This window comes from Anopheles marshallii, chromosome 2, assembly GCF_943734725.1.
Source record: "Anopheles marshallii chromosome 2, idAnoMarsDA_429_01, whole genome shotgun sequence".
NCBI classification, from domain to species: Eukaryota; Metazoa; Arthropoda; class Insecta; order Diptera; family Culicidae; genus Anopheles; species Anopheles marshallii.
Window position 1 is genome coordinate 47,954,441 of NC_071326.1, and position 18,961 is coordinate 47,973,401.

At 45.8% G+C, this 18,961-nt stretch overlaps 3 protein-coding genes across 3 annotated transcripts; all 3 read left to right on the top strand.

The window, feature by feature from the left end:
- The first annotated feature begins 208 nt into the window (after positions 1-208).
- Positions 209-1,711, top strand: LOC128718059 (alpha-amylase B-like). The gene has a single exon (XM_053811733.1). The coding sequence runs from the start codon at positions 209-211 to the stop codon at positions 1,709-1,711; it is 1,503 nt and encodes a 500-aa protein (XP_053667708.1).
- Positions 1,712-4,803: 3,092 nt separating this feature from the next.
- Positions 4,804-6,297, top strand: LOC128718060 (alpha-amylase 1-like). The gene has a single exon (XM_053811734.1). It carries the CDS (start codon positions 4,804-4,806, stop codon positions 6,295-6,297), a length of 1,494 nt encoding a protein of 497 aa, XP_053667709.1.
- Positions 6,298-7,645: 1,348 nt separating this feature from the next.
- LOC128719563 (alpha-amylase 1-like) lies at positions 7,646-9,136 on the top strand. Its single transcript, XM_053813188.1, has one exon. It carries the CDS (start codon positions 7,646-7,648, stop codon positions 9,134-9,136), a length of 1,491 nt encoding a protein of 496 aa, XP_053669163.1.
- Positions 9,137-18,961: the final 9,825 nt, after the last annotated feature.

The window sequence follows — 18,961 nt, forward strand, 5'->3', positions numbered from 1 at the left end:
ATTGATATTATGGTTTGCGGTGATAAGAAACCAGCGGAATACAATCGTGCTGGTCTTGGGTTCAATGGAGAAGGTATCGCTATCAGTGTGCTGGTACCAGCGATTGTATAAAAGCTGTCAAAGTTGCTAGCATACGTTACAGTTTGGACTTCTGTTCCAACCGGCTTAAACCTTTTGCAAAACAAACAGTGACAACGACACTACCGAAATGCGCGCCTTTGTGTGCATGCTATTGACGGTTTTGGCCGTGGCAGTGAGTGGCCAGTTCGATACGCACCAGTGGGGCGATCGTAGCGGCATCGTACATCTGTTCGAGTGGAAGTGGAACGATATTGCCAGGGAGTGCGAAACTTTCCTCGCACCGAAAGGTTATGCCGGTGTGCAAGTGTCACCACCGACTGAGAACGCTGTCGTATGGAGCCCTCCCCGCCCATGGTGGGAACGTTACCAACCCATCTCATATAACCTAAACACCCGGTCAGGCAGTGAGGCGGAGTTCGCGAACATGGTTAGCCGCTGTAACGCGGTAGGTGTACGCATCTACGTCGATCTGGTCATTAATCACATGGCCGCTATTAGTACGAACGGGGGCACTGGTGGATCGACTGCAAACGCTGGGGCCATGGAGTTCCCGGCTGTGCCGTACGGCGCGAACGACTTCAACCCAGTGTGTTCGATTACCAACTACAACGATCCCATCATGGTTCGTAACTGCCAGCTAGTGGGACTACCGGATTTGAACCAGGGCAACAGTTGGGTGCGTGACAAGATTGTTGACCTGATGAACAAAATGATCAACTACGGTGTTGCCGGCTTCCGTGTAGACGCCGTCAAGCACATGTGGCCCGGAGATCTACAGGCCATCTACAGTCGTATGAACAATCTGCCAACGTCGCACGGCTTCCCACCGAACGCTCGTCCCTTCATCACGCAGGAGGTGATCGATCTGGGCGGTGAGGCTATCAGTAAGACCGAATACACCCATCTGGGTACGGTTACTGAGTTCCGATTCTCGGCTGAGATTGGACGTGCGTTCCGAGGCCACAACCAGCTTCGTTGGCTAGTTAACTGGGGTCCCGAGTGGGGCTTCTTGCCTTCTCATCTGGGTCTCGTTTTTGTTGATAACCACGATAATCAGCGCGGCCATGGTGCGGGTGGCGAAGAAGTCCTGACGCACAAGGTGCCCAAGAACTACAAGATGGCAAACGCTTTCATGTTGGCCCATCCCTACGGTATTCCTCGTGTCATGAGCTCGTTCTTCTTCAATGATGGTGACCAAGGACCGCCATCTGACGGTGATGGCAACTTAAGCTCCCCGATCATTAACGCCGACGACTCATGCGGTGGTGGCTGGGCTTGTGAGCATCGGTGGCGCCAAATCTATAACATGGTTGGCTTCCGCAATGCTGTATCCGGTACCTCGTTGAACGACTGGTGGGACAATGGTGGTAACCAGATCGCTTTTTGCCGCGGTGGACGTGGTTTCGTCGCGTTCAATCTGGAGGGCCATGATTTGAATCAAAATCTGCAGACCTGCCTACCGGCGGGCACGTACTGCGACGTGATCTCGGGTAGCAAGTCTGGAAGCAGCTGCACTGGTGCTAGCGTCACTGTTGGTGGAGATGGTCGTGCCAATATCTTCATTAGCGCCAACGCCGACGATGGTGTCCTGGCCATTCACGCCAATGTGAGTATCCTCGAGAGTATATGAACTCTTGTGCAACACATTTTACCAGCACAGTTGGTAATAATTCTTTCTCGTTATTTATTTTCCAGTCCCGATTGTAAAGATCCCTGACAACTTAAGTGTAATATTTGCACTCCACTAATGAACTGGACGAAATAAAAGTACAAATTTTAAGTAACCCCACGCGCACATGATTTCCAGATCTGTTTTATTTTTATTCTAATTTATTACTATGTCTCAAATCATATCGCAACATCTGCTTAACACGGTCACTAATTCTAATGGCCTAATTGTTGTGTATGGCGGTTTGATTCTCAGTTTTAAGATTCACGAACGACCACCCGTGGCCTTCAAAACCGAAAGTAATTCGCCTTACTTTTGCAAGTGATAGCGTTTTACAGTTAATGCCAACAATTCTTATTCCATTCACCGACTATCATTGGCTATACATTGTGTTTAGGATCTTTAACCCAGTGAGAAAAACAAAAAAATCCAATATCCAATTCTATTACGACGCTCTAAAGGGCAACCGATCAAGGATCAATAAAAAAAATAGACTAATAGTCATTAGGTTCGCTCTGGAACGGGTCGGGAATTGTTAACCGAGCAGCGCGAGGTTTTGGATTCTGTGTATAATTTAAATGTCAAATGCAAATCACAGCGCTTCTGTGAAGTCTACCATCCTTTGCAGACCTGCTACCTGCAGCTGCTCTTGTGAAACGATATCTTAGCCCAAAGCAAAAAGAAAGGACGTCCTACTAAAGTTTGTGTTTTTTATTCCCACCTCTTTGCCTCGACAGCGCATACCGTACTGTGGTGGATATCGAATGAAAAAAAAACAGATCGGTATCAATAAAGAGCAAGACACAAAGCATCAGTAAATGAATGAAAAGTTGTTGGCTCATTGTCTCGACAGTAGTCGTCAGGCTCAGATTCTGGGCATGCGTCAGTAGTAAGATTGCTACTGTGCGATCTTGAGTCAGTTCGACATCGATGGATCCGGCCACATTACTTACCTCCAGTGGGAGCGTGCTCAGGGATGCGAAAATTGAACAGCCAATTGATCGTCTGGTGCGTTTTCATGGAGCGGGAAACAGGAGGAACGGCTCACTTGTACGTTCCTTTTCGAAGGGTTCCAGAGATTTAATCAACCGCGCGCTATTAATCGTGTGAATTGGGTTAAAACTGACCTTACCTCTTAACTGGCACCGAACTGAGCTGGACAGTACACGATGCAGGCGCACATCAACCATTAACGGGAGACATGGTTTACCCTCGTCCGAGGCTACGTTCAACGTATCGCATGAAGATCGTACTTTAATTGTTCATCAAGCGTTCCCACCTTCCGGACATAGGATGCCTTCAAATAAAAGTTCGAGGGTGGATGGTGTGACTCGAACCTTAAAAAATTGATCCTCTCTGAATGCTTTAGCACAATGCTAGCGTAGGTTCGAAAGCGTTTCGGAAAATGCAACAACAATGCCATAATTGGTGGAGAAAGTTTTGCCTCCTGACACCGGACCATGCCGAACCTTTGTTTTTTTTTTCTTTTTTGACAAGTGTCAATCATCGAAAAATGCCCCTGCTATGCCAATCTTTCGCGATGCAAACTACGAGATGGATGAGATATGTAATTATTGCTCCTTCAATTGTTGATAAACAGCGACCACTTATATCGTTACTGGTGTTGGTGTAAATGTATGTTGCATATAAAACGGGAAAGCAATCTCCATGCTGAACGTAGCTAAATGTTATGCATGATATTGTTTCAATTCCACAACATAAAGCTTAGTAAAACGAACTGTCCGATCCTGACGATATGAAAAGGAGAAATAAGGAATAATGCAATTTTTTTGCAATATTTTGTGATAATATGGTTCTTATTTTGTGTGCTCTTCGAACATAAAAACTGGTTTGTTTTTTTTAAGTAAATTTTCTGAAAAAGAGGATTTTTCCATTGTCACCTCAGTGTTTTTTATGTTTGCACTTAACAGCTTTTTTTGTTATCGTTATACATGGTAAAAGTGCATGCATTATTATATCTCACATTCAAAATCTCTAAGTTTGACATTCTTTACACTTAAAAGATAAAAATTAATAAGCATATCTTTCCAATAAATTAGCGTTCGGTTCGACAACACATAAGTGTGCAGTTTACATATCGACACTTGAACTAAAAAAAAGCAAAATAAGAATCAATTTTTGCTGAACGTTAACCGAATTCTGATGGAATGCTTACTCACCTAGTTTTAATAATTTAATTTAATTTTAATATTTTTTTTTTAGTCTAGTTCATTTAAGGTATTTATTTCGCACTGGGTGCGTATCTTCAACGTATTAACTGTTCGGTTATTCAACAATGAATGTCCCTTCCTAACGTCTATATTATACTTAGATGATTTTCAGATGAGTATTAATATCGGCGCCAGTCCGCACACGACAGGACCGGGACATAATCCCATCCGTAGAATGAATGAATTTGCGTTGTTAAAATTGAAGGTACGATATATACTATAATCTAGAAATAATGACAAATAACAGAAGGTCAGCCGCTGCAGATTTGCTAGACTAGCATATAAGATGACATTCACTGCAAATATAGAGGAAGTAACATGAAATATAGTCCCTGATGGTTTGGACCTAAACTGCGACAGCAACCACGCCAAATAAATAAATTATCTGTTGGATGACGGATTAGTGGCACGAGGCAACACGGCCAAGTACGCCGGAGATAAGGTGCTCTTTCACGGTTCGGAACAGCAAATGTCTCGCAACCAATGTGAAATATTTCTTAGGTAGTCTTTAGGTATCTTTTAATTATAATCAATACGGCCTACCCTTTCTTTGTGATTAAAAAGGCTATCTACAAAGCCAATTTTTATTGCATTATGACAATAGGGGGAATTTTTGCTGCTGAATTTGGGTAATTTTTCTAGAAGCATTTCAACATTAATCTGTTCCGCTAATCGAAATTTAATTCAGTATTTTATCTTATCACAAATTTCACATCCGCTCAGGACCATTTGCTACAAGAAGTGACAAGAGTTTATATCGATGCAACCAATCACACAGTGGCAACAATACATCACAAGCTTGTGTAGTCAAGACGTTGTGCAATGCGTGCTGCCGTAGTGCTGCTAGCCCTGTGTGCCACACTAGCCACAGCCCAGTTCAACACCCATCAATGGGCTGACCGGAGTGGTATTGTGCATCTTTTCGAGTGGAAATGGGACGACATTGCTGCTGAATGCGAGAACTTTCTAGCGCCGCACGGATACGCCGGTGTGCAAGTGTCGCCACCGACGGAGAACGCTGTCATTGGTGGACGACCTTGGTGGGAACGGTATCAACCGATGTCCTACCGCCTGGAGACGCGTTCTGGAACGGAAGCTCAGTTTGCTAGTATGGTCCGTCGCTGTAACGAAGTCGGTGTACGCATCTATGTGGATTTGGTTATCAACCACATGGCTGATCTAGCCGGATGGGGCGGTACTGCTGGTAGCACGGCCGACCGGCCAAACTTCTCGTTTCCCGGCGTACCATTCAGTGTGACGGACTTCAATCCGCCCTGTGTTATTACAAACTATAATGATCCCATAATGGTTCGTAACTGTCAATTGGGCAGTTTGCCTGATTTGAACCAGGGTGTCCCATGGGTACGCGATAAAGTTGTGGATCTAATGAATCATTTGATCGGTCTTGGTGTGGCTGGATTCAGGATGGACGCCGTCAAGCACATGTGGCCCGGAGATCTACAGGCCATCTACAGCCGTATGAACAATCTGCCAACGTCGCACGGCTTCCCACCGAACGCTCGTCCCTTCATCACGCAGGAGGTGATCGATCTGGGCGGTGAGGCTATCGGTAAGAACGAATACACCCATCTGGGTACGGTTACTGAGTTCCGATTCTCGGCTGAGATTGGACGTGCGTTCCGAGGCCACAACCAGCTCCGGTGGCTTTATAACTGGGGTCCCGAGTGGGGCTTCTTGCCTTCTCATTTGGGTCTCGTTTTTGTTGATAACCACGATAATCAGCGCGGCCATGGTGCGGGTGGCGAAGAAGTCCTGACGCACAAGGTGCCCAAGAACTACAAGATGGCAACCGCTTTCATGTTGGCCCATCCCTACGGTATTCCTCGTGTCATGAGCTCGTTCTTCTTCAATGACGGTGACCAAGGACCGCCATCTGACGGTGATGGCAACCTAAGCTCCCCGATCATTAACGCCGACGACTCATGCGGTGGTGGCTGGGCTTGTGAGCATCGGTGGCGCCAAATCTATAACATGGTTGGCTTCCGCAATGCTGTATCCGGTACCTCGTTGAACGACTGGTGGGACAATGGTGGTAACCAGATCGCTTTTTGCCGCGGTGGACGTGGTTTCGTCGCGTTCAATCTGGAGGGCCATGATTTGAATCAAAATCTGCAGACCTGCCTACCGGCGGGCACGTACTGCGACGTGATCTCGGGTAGCAAGTCTGGAAGCAGCTGCACTGGTGCTAGCGTCACTGTTGGTGGAGATGGTCGTGCCAATATCTTCATTAGCGCCAACGCCGACGATGGTGTCCTGGCCATTCACGCCAATGTGAGTATCCTCGAGAGTATATGAACTCTTGTGCAACACATTTTACCAGCACAGTTGGTAATAATTCTTTCTCGTTATTTATTTTCCAGTCCCGATTGTAAGGATCCCTGACCACTTAAGTGTATTATTTGCACTCCACTAATGAACTGGACGGAATAAAAGTACAAATTTCAATAAAACATATGCCCATATGATCTGCAATTATTATAACATGATACACGCATTTCGAACCGTTTCAAATCCGATCGACACATCAATAAGGTATTTTTTTAACACACCACAGTTGTGCTCAGTGTGGTACGAGGTTTTATGTTCTGTTTGGTTTACGCAACGAGGGTTGTTTCTGTCATCGGTTTTGGTTATAGTACGGTAATCCCTGACGTTAACATCCTGAATGAATCAATGAAGGCCCGGTGGTGTATTGGTAGCATCACCGGTCTTCGCTCGGTCCAGAATTCCATCCAGACCAATACTCCGTACGCAGCACTGACTAACCAGCTGCGTGTAAATAAAGTCACAGAAAGTAAGAACCGGCAGGCCACTTGAGGTTTATTGGCCGATAAAGTAGAAGTTATTTTCATTTAAATGCGGTTTGTGTGTTTAGAGTAATTAATTTAATTGATTTGATTGATCATTTTTATTTCATACTCAGATTGTTACAATATGACTAGCGTCAGAGGGCAGAAAATGCTCTCGTCTAATATGGGAAATAATTTGTATCTGTTATATTTTTCTTTTATTTTTCACTTTTTACAAATTTTGTATTTCATCTTCGCAACTTTCTGACGACAGCTGTTTTTTTTTGTGAGAACGGTCTGATTGAGTTGTTAAACTTTTATTTTGTCGATCGTTCTGGGAAGTTAGACTTGTTGTAATGATAAATGTTAAATAATTTTAAGCAATAATTTAGTGTGCGTAACACGGGTTTCCTTGTTACTTGTTACACACACTTCGAATGCGTGATTAAGATAAATTTAAAATGTTACACCTTTTTTCATATCACGTTTTGGCGTTTTGCTCTTAGTGCCTATTCGAATAGATCCATCTGTGAAAGAAAACGTGTAACATTTCTTATCTTATCTATGTTATCTTTCATTGATGAAGAAGTTGTGTATCTACAAAGCCGATTCGCTCATTTTTATCGCAATATTATGGTTGTGGGTTTTTTTGCCACTGATTTGACGAAATTTGCTAGAAAAATCTGAACATGGAAACTGACCGGCTAATCGGAATGTAATCCATTTCTTTATCTTATCATTAACGATATATTAATCCAGAGTCAACTGCTACACGGAGTTGGAAGTATTTAAAAACGCCTCAACCAGTCACACAGTGTAATAAAATCATCAAAGTGTAGTAAAACGTAGTGGCAATGCGTGTTGCCGTAGTGCTGCTAGCCCTGTGTGCCACACTAGCCACAGCCCAGTTCAACACCCATCAATGGGCTGACCGGAGTGGTATTGTGCATCTTTTCGAGTGGAAATGGGACGACATTGCTGCTGAATGCGAGAACTTTCTAGCGCCGCGCGGATACGCCGGTGTGCAAGTGTCGCCACCGACGGAGAACGCTGTCATTGGGGGAAGCTTTCAAAGGCCATGGTGGGAACGGTATCAACCGATGTCCTACCGCCTGGAGACACGTTCTGGAACGGAAGCTCAGTTTGCTAGTATGGTCCGTCGCTGTAACGATGTCGGTGTACGCATCTATGTGGATTTGGTTATTAACCACATGGCTGATCTGGTCGGAGAAGGTGGTACTGCTGGCAGTACAGCTAACCGGCCAAATTTCGCGTTCCCCGGCGTACCATTCAGTGTGACGGACTTCAACCCGCCCTGTCTAATTACCAACTATAACGATCCCATCATGGTTCGTAACTGTCAATTGGTCAGTTTGCCCGATTTGAACCAGGGTGTCCCATGGGTACGCGATAAGATTGTGGAACTAATGAATCATCTGATCGGTCTTGGCGTTGCCGGCTTCCGTGTAGACGCCGTCAAGCACATGTGGCCCGGAGATCTACAGGCCATCTACAGTCGTATGAACAATCTGCCCACGTCGCACGGCTTCCCACCGAACGCTCGTCCCTTCATCACGCAGGAGGTGATCGATCTGGGCGGTGAGGCAGTTACGCGTGAAGAGTACACGCACCTGGGAACGATCACCGAGTTTCGCCATTCGGCTGAGATTGGACGTGTTTTCCGTGGAAGCAATCCTTTTCGGCACCTGACGAACTGGGGCACCGGTTGGGGATTTCTGCCATCGCATCTCGCACTCGTCTTCATTGACAACCACGACAATCAGCGCGGCCATGGCGGTGGTGGTTCGAACGTGCTTACCTACAAGGTTCCGAGAAATTACAAAATGGCCACGGCCTTCATGTTGGCACATCCATTCGGAATTGTACGCGTTATGAGTTCGTTCTCGTTCAGCGATTCAGAGCAAGGCCCCCCACAAGATGCCAACGGTAACTTGCTATCTCCGACGTTCAATCCGGACAACTCGTGCGGTTCGGGATGGGTATGCGAACACCGATGGCGTCAGATTTACAATATGATAGGTTTTCGCAATGCTGTCGCTGGCACGCAGATTAACGACTGGTGGGACAATGGTAACTACCAGATGGCGTTCTGCCGAGGCTCCCGTGGCTTCATCGCCTTCAATCTGGAACCGTTTGACTTAAATCAGAACCTGCAGACATGTCTGCCGGCAGGAACGTACTGCGATGTGATTTCTGGTGATCTTTTAAATGGAGCATGTACCGGCAACTCGATCACAGTCGGTGGTGATGGACGCGCCCAGATTGTCCTACCATCCAATGCGTACGACGGTGTTTTGGCCATTCATATCAACTCGCGCATTTAAAGATCATCTAATAGCTTCGGATCGAACGGAGAAATGTGTTTTATTATGAAAACAATACAATTACTTACATACTGCAAAACGTTCTTACGTATATTACTGTCGATGCCAATGAACGGGATGGAAAAAGTTACATTTATTTATTATAAATCTTATCAATATATATAAATTTATATTGGCGCAATATAATAATACAGAAAAATCTTCCAACAAATCAAACATCTGTAGGAATAAAATTCACTTCATTGAAAAAGGTTTTGCTTGCTACCCTTTTGATCCATGATTACTTAAACGCTGTGTCCATGTATATTGTCACTTTCTCAAATCAAAAAATTAGTGTCGTGATCGTGACACCTTCTTTATCGCCCTAAATCGTTGTGTGAAGGGTTTATGTTGAGTTGTTTTTACACCTATTCTAAAGTGGTTGAAATTGTCAAGTCCTGTTAGATCTACGCTTTAATAACAAAGACACCATCCAAAATAAGACCCCTTCAAGTTGGACGAAAATCAAGCCATCAATCCCCCGCAGGTATACGCGATGATGGCTAGTAACACTTTCTTACAAATGGCATAGGGCATTGCCGGAAACAAACCCATCTTTACGAGAACCCATGCCTGCGTGAGGATAGTGCATCGTGCGTTTCGATGCGTTTGTTGTGCTCCTTTCCGCGCGAAGTTTGCCGACATCTGGTCAGTTGGGCAGGAAAGGAAAGTCACGCACACCGTTTGTTGCAGCTCAATTTCGGACAGCTTATCATCAGCACGCTACCGATAGGTTGTAATCTACGAGAACAGTGATTGTGTGCGCCCGCGTGTCGGTGGATGAGTGACAGTAAAGATATGAGTTTATCGGATCACAATTCGGCTCTAAATTCCATATCAATCCTCTTCTACGAGTTGATTACACGGTGCAGATCGCATGAAGTCGAAGGAATTCCATAAGCTAAGTTAAACCGCAACACGCGAACTGGGCAACACTTTCACCCGCAGCCGCGCTCTAACACGGTGTTGATTTAATCTGCTTCCATCCCCCGATGACCCAATCATCCCGGAGTTCAAGCATCGGGGTGGCACGATACACTATTTGTGTCTGCTTTATTTTGCCTACTCTAAACAGTCACGATTGCAACCACTTCCGCTATTGTGTTCACCGGCAGCGTGCTGCTGCCCTGGCGAGTTTATGCTCGCACGGTCAAATCCAGCAAGGTGGCCAAAGTACAAGGGTCGGAAAAGAACTTGAACCGAAACAAGAAGCCATCGGCCAGCGGATGGTTTTCTCCCGCATTTGATTTCGGTTCCGGTACCGACACAGTTTCACCATGATCGGGCACTTGATAAATATCATTATCGAATTAAATAAAATCATTTTCGGATCGTAACGATGAACCACCACCACCACCACCCCCAACATTTCCATCCGCGAACGATCGCTTTTCAATGGCGTCCCATTCTTTGCCGGTGGTGCATTCGCGGCGCGGCGGAAAAGGGCGTGCGATCTTTCGCGCGCAGCACTCGATTGGTGCGCGATAAAATGGATCTTTCGCGGTCATCTTCAAGGCGCGAGAACCGCCACATTCGGCCATCATCACGATCATCATTCATACTGCCAATCAACGGTGAAAAGTGAAATGCGTGCACCACCGAAAAACAACAAACAATAAGCAGACTTCGCAGCCGGCGGACTAACGCCACCTCCCAGAAAAAAAAAACTCAAAACTATCTTCCAACAACTTACAAAAAAATCCAAACCCATCCAAAAAGGCTCCCGCACATGAAATTTCATTCATTGTTTCCGCCCCTGACACACGATCGGATGCTGCTAGGGCTGTGAGGGAGGTTTGCAACAGCGAGTTAAATGGTCCGGAAGAGCGTTGGATAGTTTTTGCCTACCTTACACATGCCCACTCCCTTCTCACTCCACAACAAAGCGCGTCGTTGTTTGATGGTAATTGTGGCCCATTGTGCATGCGTACACTTGTTGATTGATGCGCTATTTTTTTTAGTTTTATTTCTCTATCCCGTCACAATTATATGCTAGCCTTGGTAAAAAAGCAGAACTTCAATCTGAAGAAAAAAAAACACCACACTCTTCGCTACCTCCAATTATCTACCATCCTAACAATGCAATAGACCCGACTTTCGCTTTCGGATAGTTTAGCGAACAAACAGACCACATTGAGATGATGAGGAGGGCAAAGATGGTAAACATTACATATATTCTCTCCACACCGTACCTTTAGTTTATTTGTTAAATCTTGTACGGTAGAAACTAACTCGCAAATGATCGAAAAGTGTTGGCGTATTAAATTACAAGCCACCTCGCCGGTTGTCGCTGGAATGTTGAGCAACAATTTACGACAAAACCCAACACTACTGTTAATTTTCCAACGGCTTCAGCTCGTGAGCGCCCTCCCACCAAATACTCTGACAAGAACAATTCGATACGCCCCACAAATTTGAATGTAGTACCGCTCCCGGAAATGTTAAATCTGCCCAGCGTGCTGTGTGTAATTGGAGCACCTTACCAGAGGACCACAGCTGGCCACCCAACCCGGAATGCGAATGTTGGAGTTCGGTTTATTGGCAAAACGGGTACCGCTCGGGCACCGTACCATGCGCTTCCCCGGCCCGATGTGGATCTGATTGGAATTTATGCTACTTAACAGTACCCTGGTTTTAATCGTTCGATCGACGCCGTGTGCCGTATGCGAACGTTGTCCTACGACCAAAGAAACGATGCTTTTTCTGCACATTCGGAAAGCAGGTTTTTTTTTTCGGTGTGTGTTGGATTACTTCGCACCTTCACGATTTGCTACCGCCCGCTCTCCATAACGAGCCTAATTCTTCGGACTATCGCGAACGGCTCGAGGTGAGTGGAACATTTTTCCGGTTTGATTGTGCTATTTGTAGATCGTTTGTAGCAACGCATTTTTACTAGCAGCGGTAGTGGTTGGCAAACGTTAGCAGAAGATGCTTTCGTGTCGTGGCTATTGGTTGGGGCTGGTTTTGTTTCGCAGTTTCGGACACCCACTGCCAACAAAAGCAGCGTCTCGTCGATCGGGAAGGACCCCATTTCCGAACCGGCACCTACTTAGAGCCGAGGGTGGCCTCCCCATACGCGCTCGTTCAATCGTGCGATTTATGACGTTGCTGTTTCGTCCGCCTTTTTACAACGCCGCCTCAAGGTGGATGCACGTTTCGAACATTCACTGCGAGTGAAGTGGTTTGTAAATTAGTAGGTTTATTAAGTGGTTTGATGATTTTCTTATGGCGCACTGCCGCGTCAAGGGACCGCTGTACCAGCGGAAAGTTTTTCCCCCCCTCCGATGAAGGATCCAAAACGTGGATCGTGCAATCCAGACGAACAATATGGCTGACACTTGGGGGGAGTAGAATGCGGATACACGCGAAGGGAAGAAAAACACTGCGGCATGCTATTGAACTGCTTCTCATCCGAACTGGACGCCACTCCATTAGCGTTGGAATATCTCCAAACCGTTGCTTTCCATTGGCAGATTATTTATCTCCCCATCCGGGTTAAGTTTCGCGTAGTTGCACCGGGCTTATGAAAAGGTAATCACTCTACACCGCAGCACATCTGTGGAAGAGACCGGTAGTGGTGGTGCGGCATTTTTTTGTCTTTTTATCTTCTTAAAATCAGGTTTGAGTGTCACGTAAATGACATGGGACACTGTTCCATACACCATTCCCGCCAGTTCTCTTCTGTTTGATGTTTTACCGAGATCGTAAGCACCCGTTTTAACATTCCGGCAAGCAGGTGATACATCACGAAAATGAGAATCATAAATTAAACAAAATTAAAAAAAAAGTAATCTTCATGCTCATTTCTAGTAGCAAGCACCCTCAGAAGCTCTTGGTAAATAAAATGACCCTGTGATGCTGTCTCCGAAACATGAGGAGTAACTATATTTCAAACACTATGCGCCCTATTCAATGATCTGTATCCGCGTGATGGTATCAGATTAGCTGTTAATTAAAAGCCTTTTTTCTTTTGGAACGGATGACACAGTGTATAAGCCTGAATGACATAAGAACGGTCTGGAATGCGTTGTGCGGACTTTATCCCGGGTTCTATTTTCCAATCAGTTAGCCACGGATACGCTAACAGTCGCGCTGTAACAATCGCTCCCTTTTAAGGATGTTGGAATATAAACCAGCTTCTTTCTCCTCTTTCTAATCAAGCTTGTTTGTGAGTGTATGTTATTTTATCCATTTATCTTCTCAGCAGCTGCGTCCGATAGTGTTGCGCGAAAGTGCACTAATTATATACGTTTATTAGCCATTGTTTCCCTAATTGCATTGCACGAAACCAAAACGCTACGGGGCCCCCGTCTCTCCGATCGTCGTTTCGTGGGTGGGTTGATGTCTTCTATTCAGCCGCAAAAGCTAACCTTTCGATGTGTGCGCCAAACATTGTCCGATCGCGGTCGCTGGCAAAATGGTATTGACCACGCTCTCACGCTGCTTAACTTACGTTCCTCCGTACCATCGCAAGTTCGCGAACTATTTTTTACCATATACGTCCTGTCTGGATAGGATAATTTTATTTAATTAATTGCTTATAGATTGCTGCGGATGCGACGCTTTTGCAATCCTTTCGTACGGTGTGCTTGTTGCAGCTTTAATTCACCATCCGCTAGTTATCTGCAGTCCGATTTGTTCCGCGTTGCCTTTCAAATTCACATTCAAATTGGTTGCGACTTGGGAACCGAGCCAAAAGGGCAGCTTCTGTCAGGAACGCTGCCAGTGGTACATTAAGCAAGCAGTGTGTCACCGTGCATTATTTCGACCACTGTAGGGCCATCCTATCGTTATTTTCCTTCCGCCCTTCCGTCGTACAACCTTTTCCAAGCACAGTTATGTGTGCGTCCATAAATAGTCAGGTCGCGCAATTCTGAGCGACATAAAATTGTTGACCAATTATCGATCACATGATTTCCGTTGTTTTATTTCGTTCTGAGCTGATTTTTTCCCATTGCATCTTCAGCCTGCGATCATTCTTTCTTCCCTATGTCATCTTCCTTTCGTTGATTTCCTTTCCACCTATACGCCACGATTTCGGAACAAACATTCCGAGTTCCCGAGAACGAACGATTGCTGTCTTGATTAGGGTCCGTATGAAAAGGGCTTATAATTGGATAGTCAGCATCGCCAGTATCATCGTCATCTTCATCATTCCCCTCCTCGTCATGATCATCATCATCATCATCATCAGTTGATCGTGCCTGAATTAAGGCGCCTAGCATCAAGGGCACCCACCACCATCGATCCACGAAACGTTCAAACAATCACAGACGGCAGCGTGTCTTACTTACTGTACCCAACACTCGAGGCCCTCATTTCCGACTGGCGCTATTCTTATCGCAGTAAATTCATCAGCATCGGAAAAATTCTTCTACCACTAATTACGCTCTTTCGCCTTGCCGGCTTCGAATCGCAAAACCGTTTCCACTGGTATGCAAAACCGTTCGGTCGTACACGAATTCATCTTCAACACTCAGTGGGACTGTGCCAGACACACACACACACACACCCACACGGCCTATTCTACCGTGTAAAGGCAGGAATTTTGCAACAGGTCGTAGCTTCATTTGGCTGCTTTTTCCAGATTTATCCATTCGAAGAATACGGGACACGAGCAAAACGAAGGACGAAGCATGACCCACGTGAAGGAGCAGGAAAATAGAAGGTGTTTGAAACACGAAACACACTAATCGCCGCCCTTCCCGTTTCCTTACCTGCAGTGAAGCATTTACCAGAGGCTGGTGCTTCTATCGACCAAGCGATCAAGTGTGAGTCTTCACGCGAACGAATTCCCCAAACGACAGATCGAGGCCGAAGATCGCTATCGCTTAATCATAGACATCCGAGAGAGGTTGGCCCATTTAGGCGCACTGGCGGGCGCATCGCAGTAACTGAATCGTAGGACGTAACCTCGGAGGTATTAACTCTCGACTGAAACCGAAGGCGAGCTCTGTGTGAGATATTATTGTAGGTTGTAATTGTCCGAAAAAATATCACAAATTATACGTACCTAAAAAAAAAAAAGGTTAAATCCACCCGATCCGCATTGTGTGCGAAGAAGACGTCTTGCTCCCCCAAAACGGTGTCTATAGAAAGGAGGGAAATAGAATCGAGTACATGCATATCCCATGCTCTGCCTTACCTAGGTTGCCTGTAGTTGCTACGTTGGGGGTCGCAGTCGCGAAGTCGCGAAAGGCTCCCGGAATGACGACCAAACGTCATGGGTTCGTAAGTGGAGCATCTGATTCGGTAGGTACTGTTGGAGTCGCTTCCAGGTCGTCGCATTAGCAAACACACACAACCAATCGCTCATTGTCGGGTCATCGAAGGTCCCGGTGCGACATGGTGCAAACGATTCCATCGTGCCCACGCAGAGAAGATACCGCATGCACTCGCAGCAAACATGAGCATCCCCAATGTATCGATGCAGATGAAGCTTGTACCCGTGGTCGTCCCACTCAACACACGATCGACAGACTATGTAGATAATCCGTAAAACCGAAAGCTTACAAAGTAACCCAAATGCGCTTGCCTCTTCAAAACGGTCTGTTTCGTGTTTTAATGCGATGAACGAAAATGCACTTGTCACCTGCCTGAAACAGAATAATAGTTTACCTCTCAACTCTGTAGGGTTTGGTAGAAATACAACAACTTACCCGATGGAAAATGATAGTGACGATGATTAATGTCTCGGCAATCTCGGTGAAGGACGCTTGCACGGCACATGGCCAAAGGGTGTCCGCTTTGACGAGCTCTCTCGCAAGTTGTCCTATCGTTTTCCGCAAATCTTGATTGACGTTCAGTGTGCCGCCACCCGTGTGACAGTCGGGGCAGTGAAAACTTGAACAAAATCGTACCCTTCGGTTGTTTGGTTATCTTCGACGAAAACCGCACAAAATATAAACGGAATGATTTACGGGTGATCTTGATTGGTCGAGTCGACCCACCACCAGTCCGTCCTAATTGAGGAGCTCATCTTCAGGACGATAACGGGAAATCTTTCCGTAAAAGCAAGCTTTCCCTTTTTGTTTCTTTCCGGCAAGTCCACGCCTAGAACTGCCAATACCGGGCACCTTCATTTGCGACCACCAAGTAAAACATCTCGGTGGACCACATCTTTCGCCTTTGATCTTCGCTCTGGAATGATCAAACGGTACAGCACGACTGTTTTATTGACGGGTCGCGGGTACTGGGTTGTGCCAGGTGCAATGGAGAATCTTTTTCCAGGTCACCCACTCGACGGGTGACCGACATTGGTTTCGTCAATATAGAGAGAGAAAACCGATCAACTGCAACACTACGTAGTTTGCTTGCTTGACTGCGTGTGACCCGCGAGAACCGTGGGTTGGAAGGTAACACCACTGTTCGTCGTGGTTTATGCCAGTTTTGCCGGCTTGATAAAATATAATCGTAAAGCTCTATTACACATTGATTGTTACCCTTAAGTTCAACTCGATCCGCATATCTACCTGACCTCTCCATCGAGTATTCAAGCAGCATATGTATTGCAGATCCGTGTCTCATTTTTCAGATTCCAGTACAGTCGTAACGTGTAGACGAGCAAGCGTTCCAAATCTCGACACAAATTGACAGACCGGTATACGGCAGCTGTGAGGAGATGTTGTATTGGCAGTGAAATTAAGCTTCAACCACGAGACTGCCTGCGGGGTGCTTCGTACGTTGTTACGGGACTTTTTCGTAGAGGGCGTTTTAGGTCAAAAGATTCATTGAACAAACTTCGCTGATACATCCTGCAGGACCATTAGGTAAATCGACGCACATTGCACTAGCAATGTGATCTAATAACAGACAGATGCACGAAATAAAATGATCCCCTGCTGAATAGCTGAGCCAGTGAGTGGTATGTTTTGTGATAATTACTAAAAATAGAGCAATGCAAAAAAGACACAACATCATGTGCTCAGAGTTGAAGGTCGGCGAGAAAATGTATTGCCCCAATCGCCACACCTTCTTCGGGTGCCGGTAGCGATCGTGGCGTTGTGTTGTTGGTTTGCAAATTATGACTAAAACATATTCCACCAGTGTAAAGTGTAAGGTTCGGGTTCGTTCGTGCTCTACAAACCCTCAACAAGCCGGAAACCCTTTCAGTGCCACTACATGGGTAAAACATACGGGGAGTGAATATCTAATTGACGTTGTGTAACTTATGCATGTTGCTGGGTGTTCCGAAGCGTCTATTTTCTAACTCATTCCAAGGAAGCCACAGAGAGCCACAATTGGGACGCTGACTCTCAAAGCAACTGTATCCGGCAACGTCGCTCTAGGGCCAATGCTAATAACAATCCCTGAAGCCCGTTGCCAGTAAGTCAATGGTGCGGAGGCGTTGCTCGATATACCATTAAAGTTCCAATTCACACGCGATTATGAGCATGCATTACATCGCGCTACCTTCAACAAGCAGAATGTGCTCATTTAGAGTGTTTGTTAGAGCGGCGGAAAGGTTGTCTGCGTATGTTTCAATTAGTTATGTTGAAGGTTGGCGGCAGTCAAACGCATGGTGCAGTCCTAACCCTCGACAAGCGGCAGCTAGTTTTCTATAGTTTGAACGAAATGCATAGAGATTCAACGCACTTGATGAATTATTTGCCCTTAACGGTGCGTTCTGAAATACTCCAATTGGAAGTGAAACCAACAATAATAGCCTTTAAACTGTGCGATGAGCACAAATACTGTGGATTGCAAATGTGTAGGTGTTTCGAATGCGATCTAATAACATCCGCTTTGGTTGGCGAAATGTCTTCAATGAGAAAACGAGAAACGATGTTAATCTGACGTTGAAAAACTGACAAAAATCGGTCCCTGAAAGCTCAAAGCAACGTGTTAAGAAAGTAACCGTTTAATGTCCACTTCAAGTACATAATCAGAGTGATCCAGGCTGCAACAGTACTTTCTACGTGTGCCATCGTGTACTTTCTTCGCGTTTGGTTAGTTTGATGTATCGATTGGCTTTTCCCAGGTGTCCCCAGAGAGAATGCAGCCCCGCAACGGGCCAACCGAAGAGCGGAAAGCGAACTTGTTCGTGCATCGTCAACACACTGCAGATGCCTGTCGCCTGTCGCTTTGGAATGACCACATTCCAATCAGTGCTATCTTCATCCCGGCATCTGCCCAACAGCAGCTCCCATCGATCGTGCCCTATTGAGCCTGGCTCGATACTTCCCGTCGGTGCCGAATCGTCATCGATCAGCGTATTCCCCCCCGAAACCTTGAGTCGAAAGATTCGTCCCACTGTTCCACACGCACTTCCCGCGGGGGACATAATCAATTGCTCATATTCCTCCACTCGACAGACGATTATTCCATGAGAAATGTCGCCATTTTCCGCAGTGACACAGAGCACCCGCACCTTCACCACCATCAACGACTCAGGCACAACCTGAGGGATGTTTTGTGAAAAAGTTCGCAATGTCTGACCCTTTTTTGCAATGACTGTGAACGAACCGTTCAGTGAAGAAACGATAAAAACCCAAAGAAAGCCTTCCTGTTTTTTTTTCCCCCAGCTGAGCGCATCTTCATTGGGCTGAATGTTTTATTCGCTTTGCACACACACATACTTTACGATTTTTCCGAAGATTTCAAATGCAAACAGAGATGAAAAATGAAAGAGAAAACCAAGTAAATGAAGACAAGTACGGTAGAGAAAGAAGTCCAAAACTTCTATACAAACCAGCGCCTCAGCTGACTCAGGAACCAACAACAAACCACACATGCATGCAGTTGACAGGTGACTTTATGTTAATTTTGACCTCCTCAGGAATATTT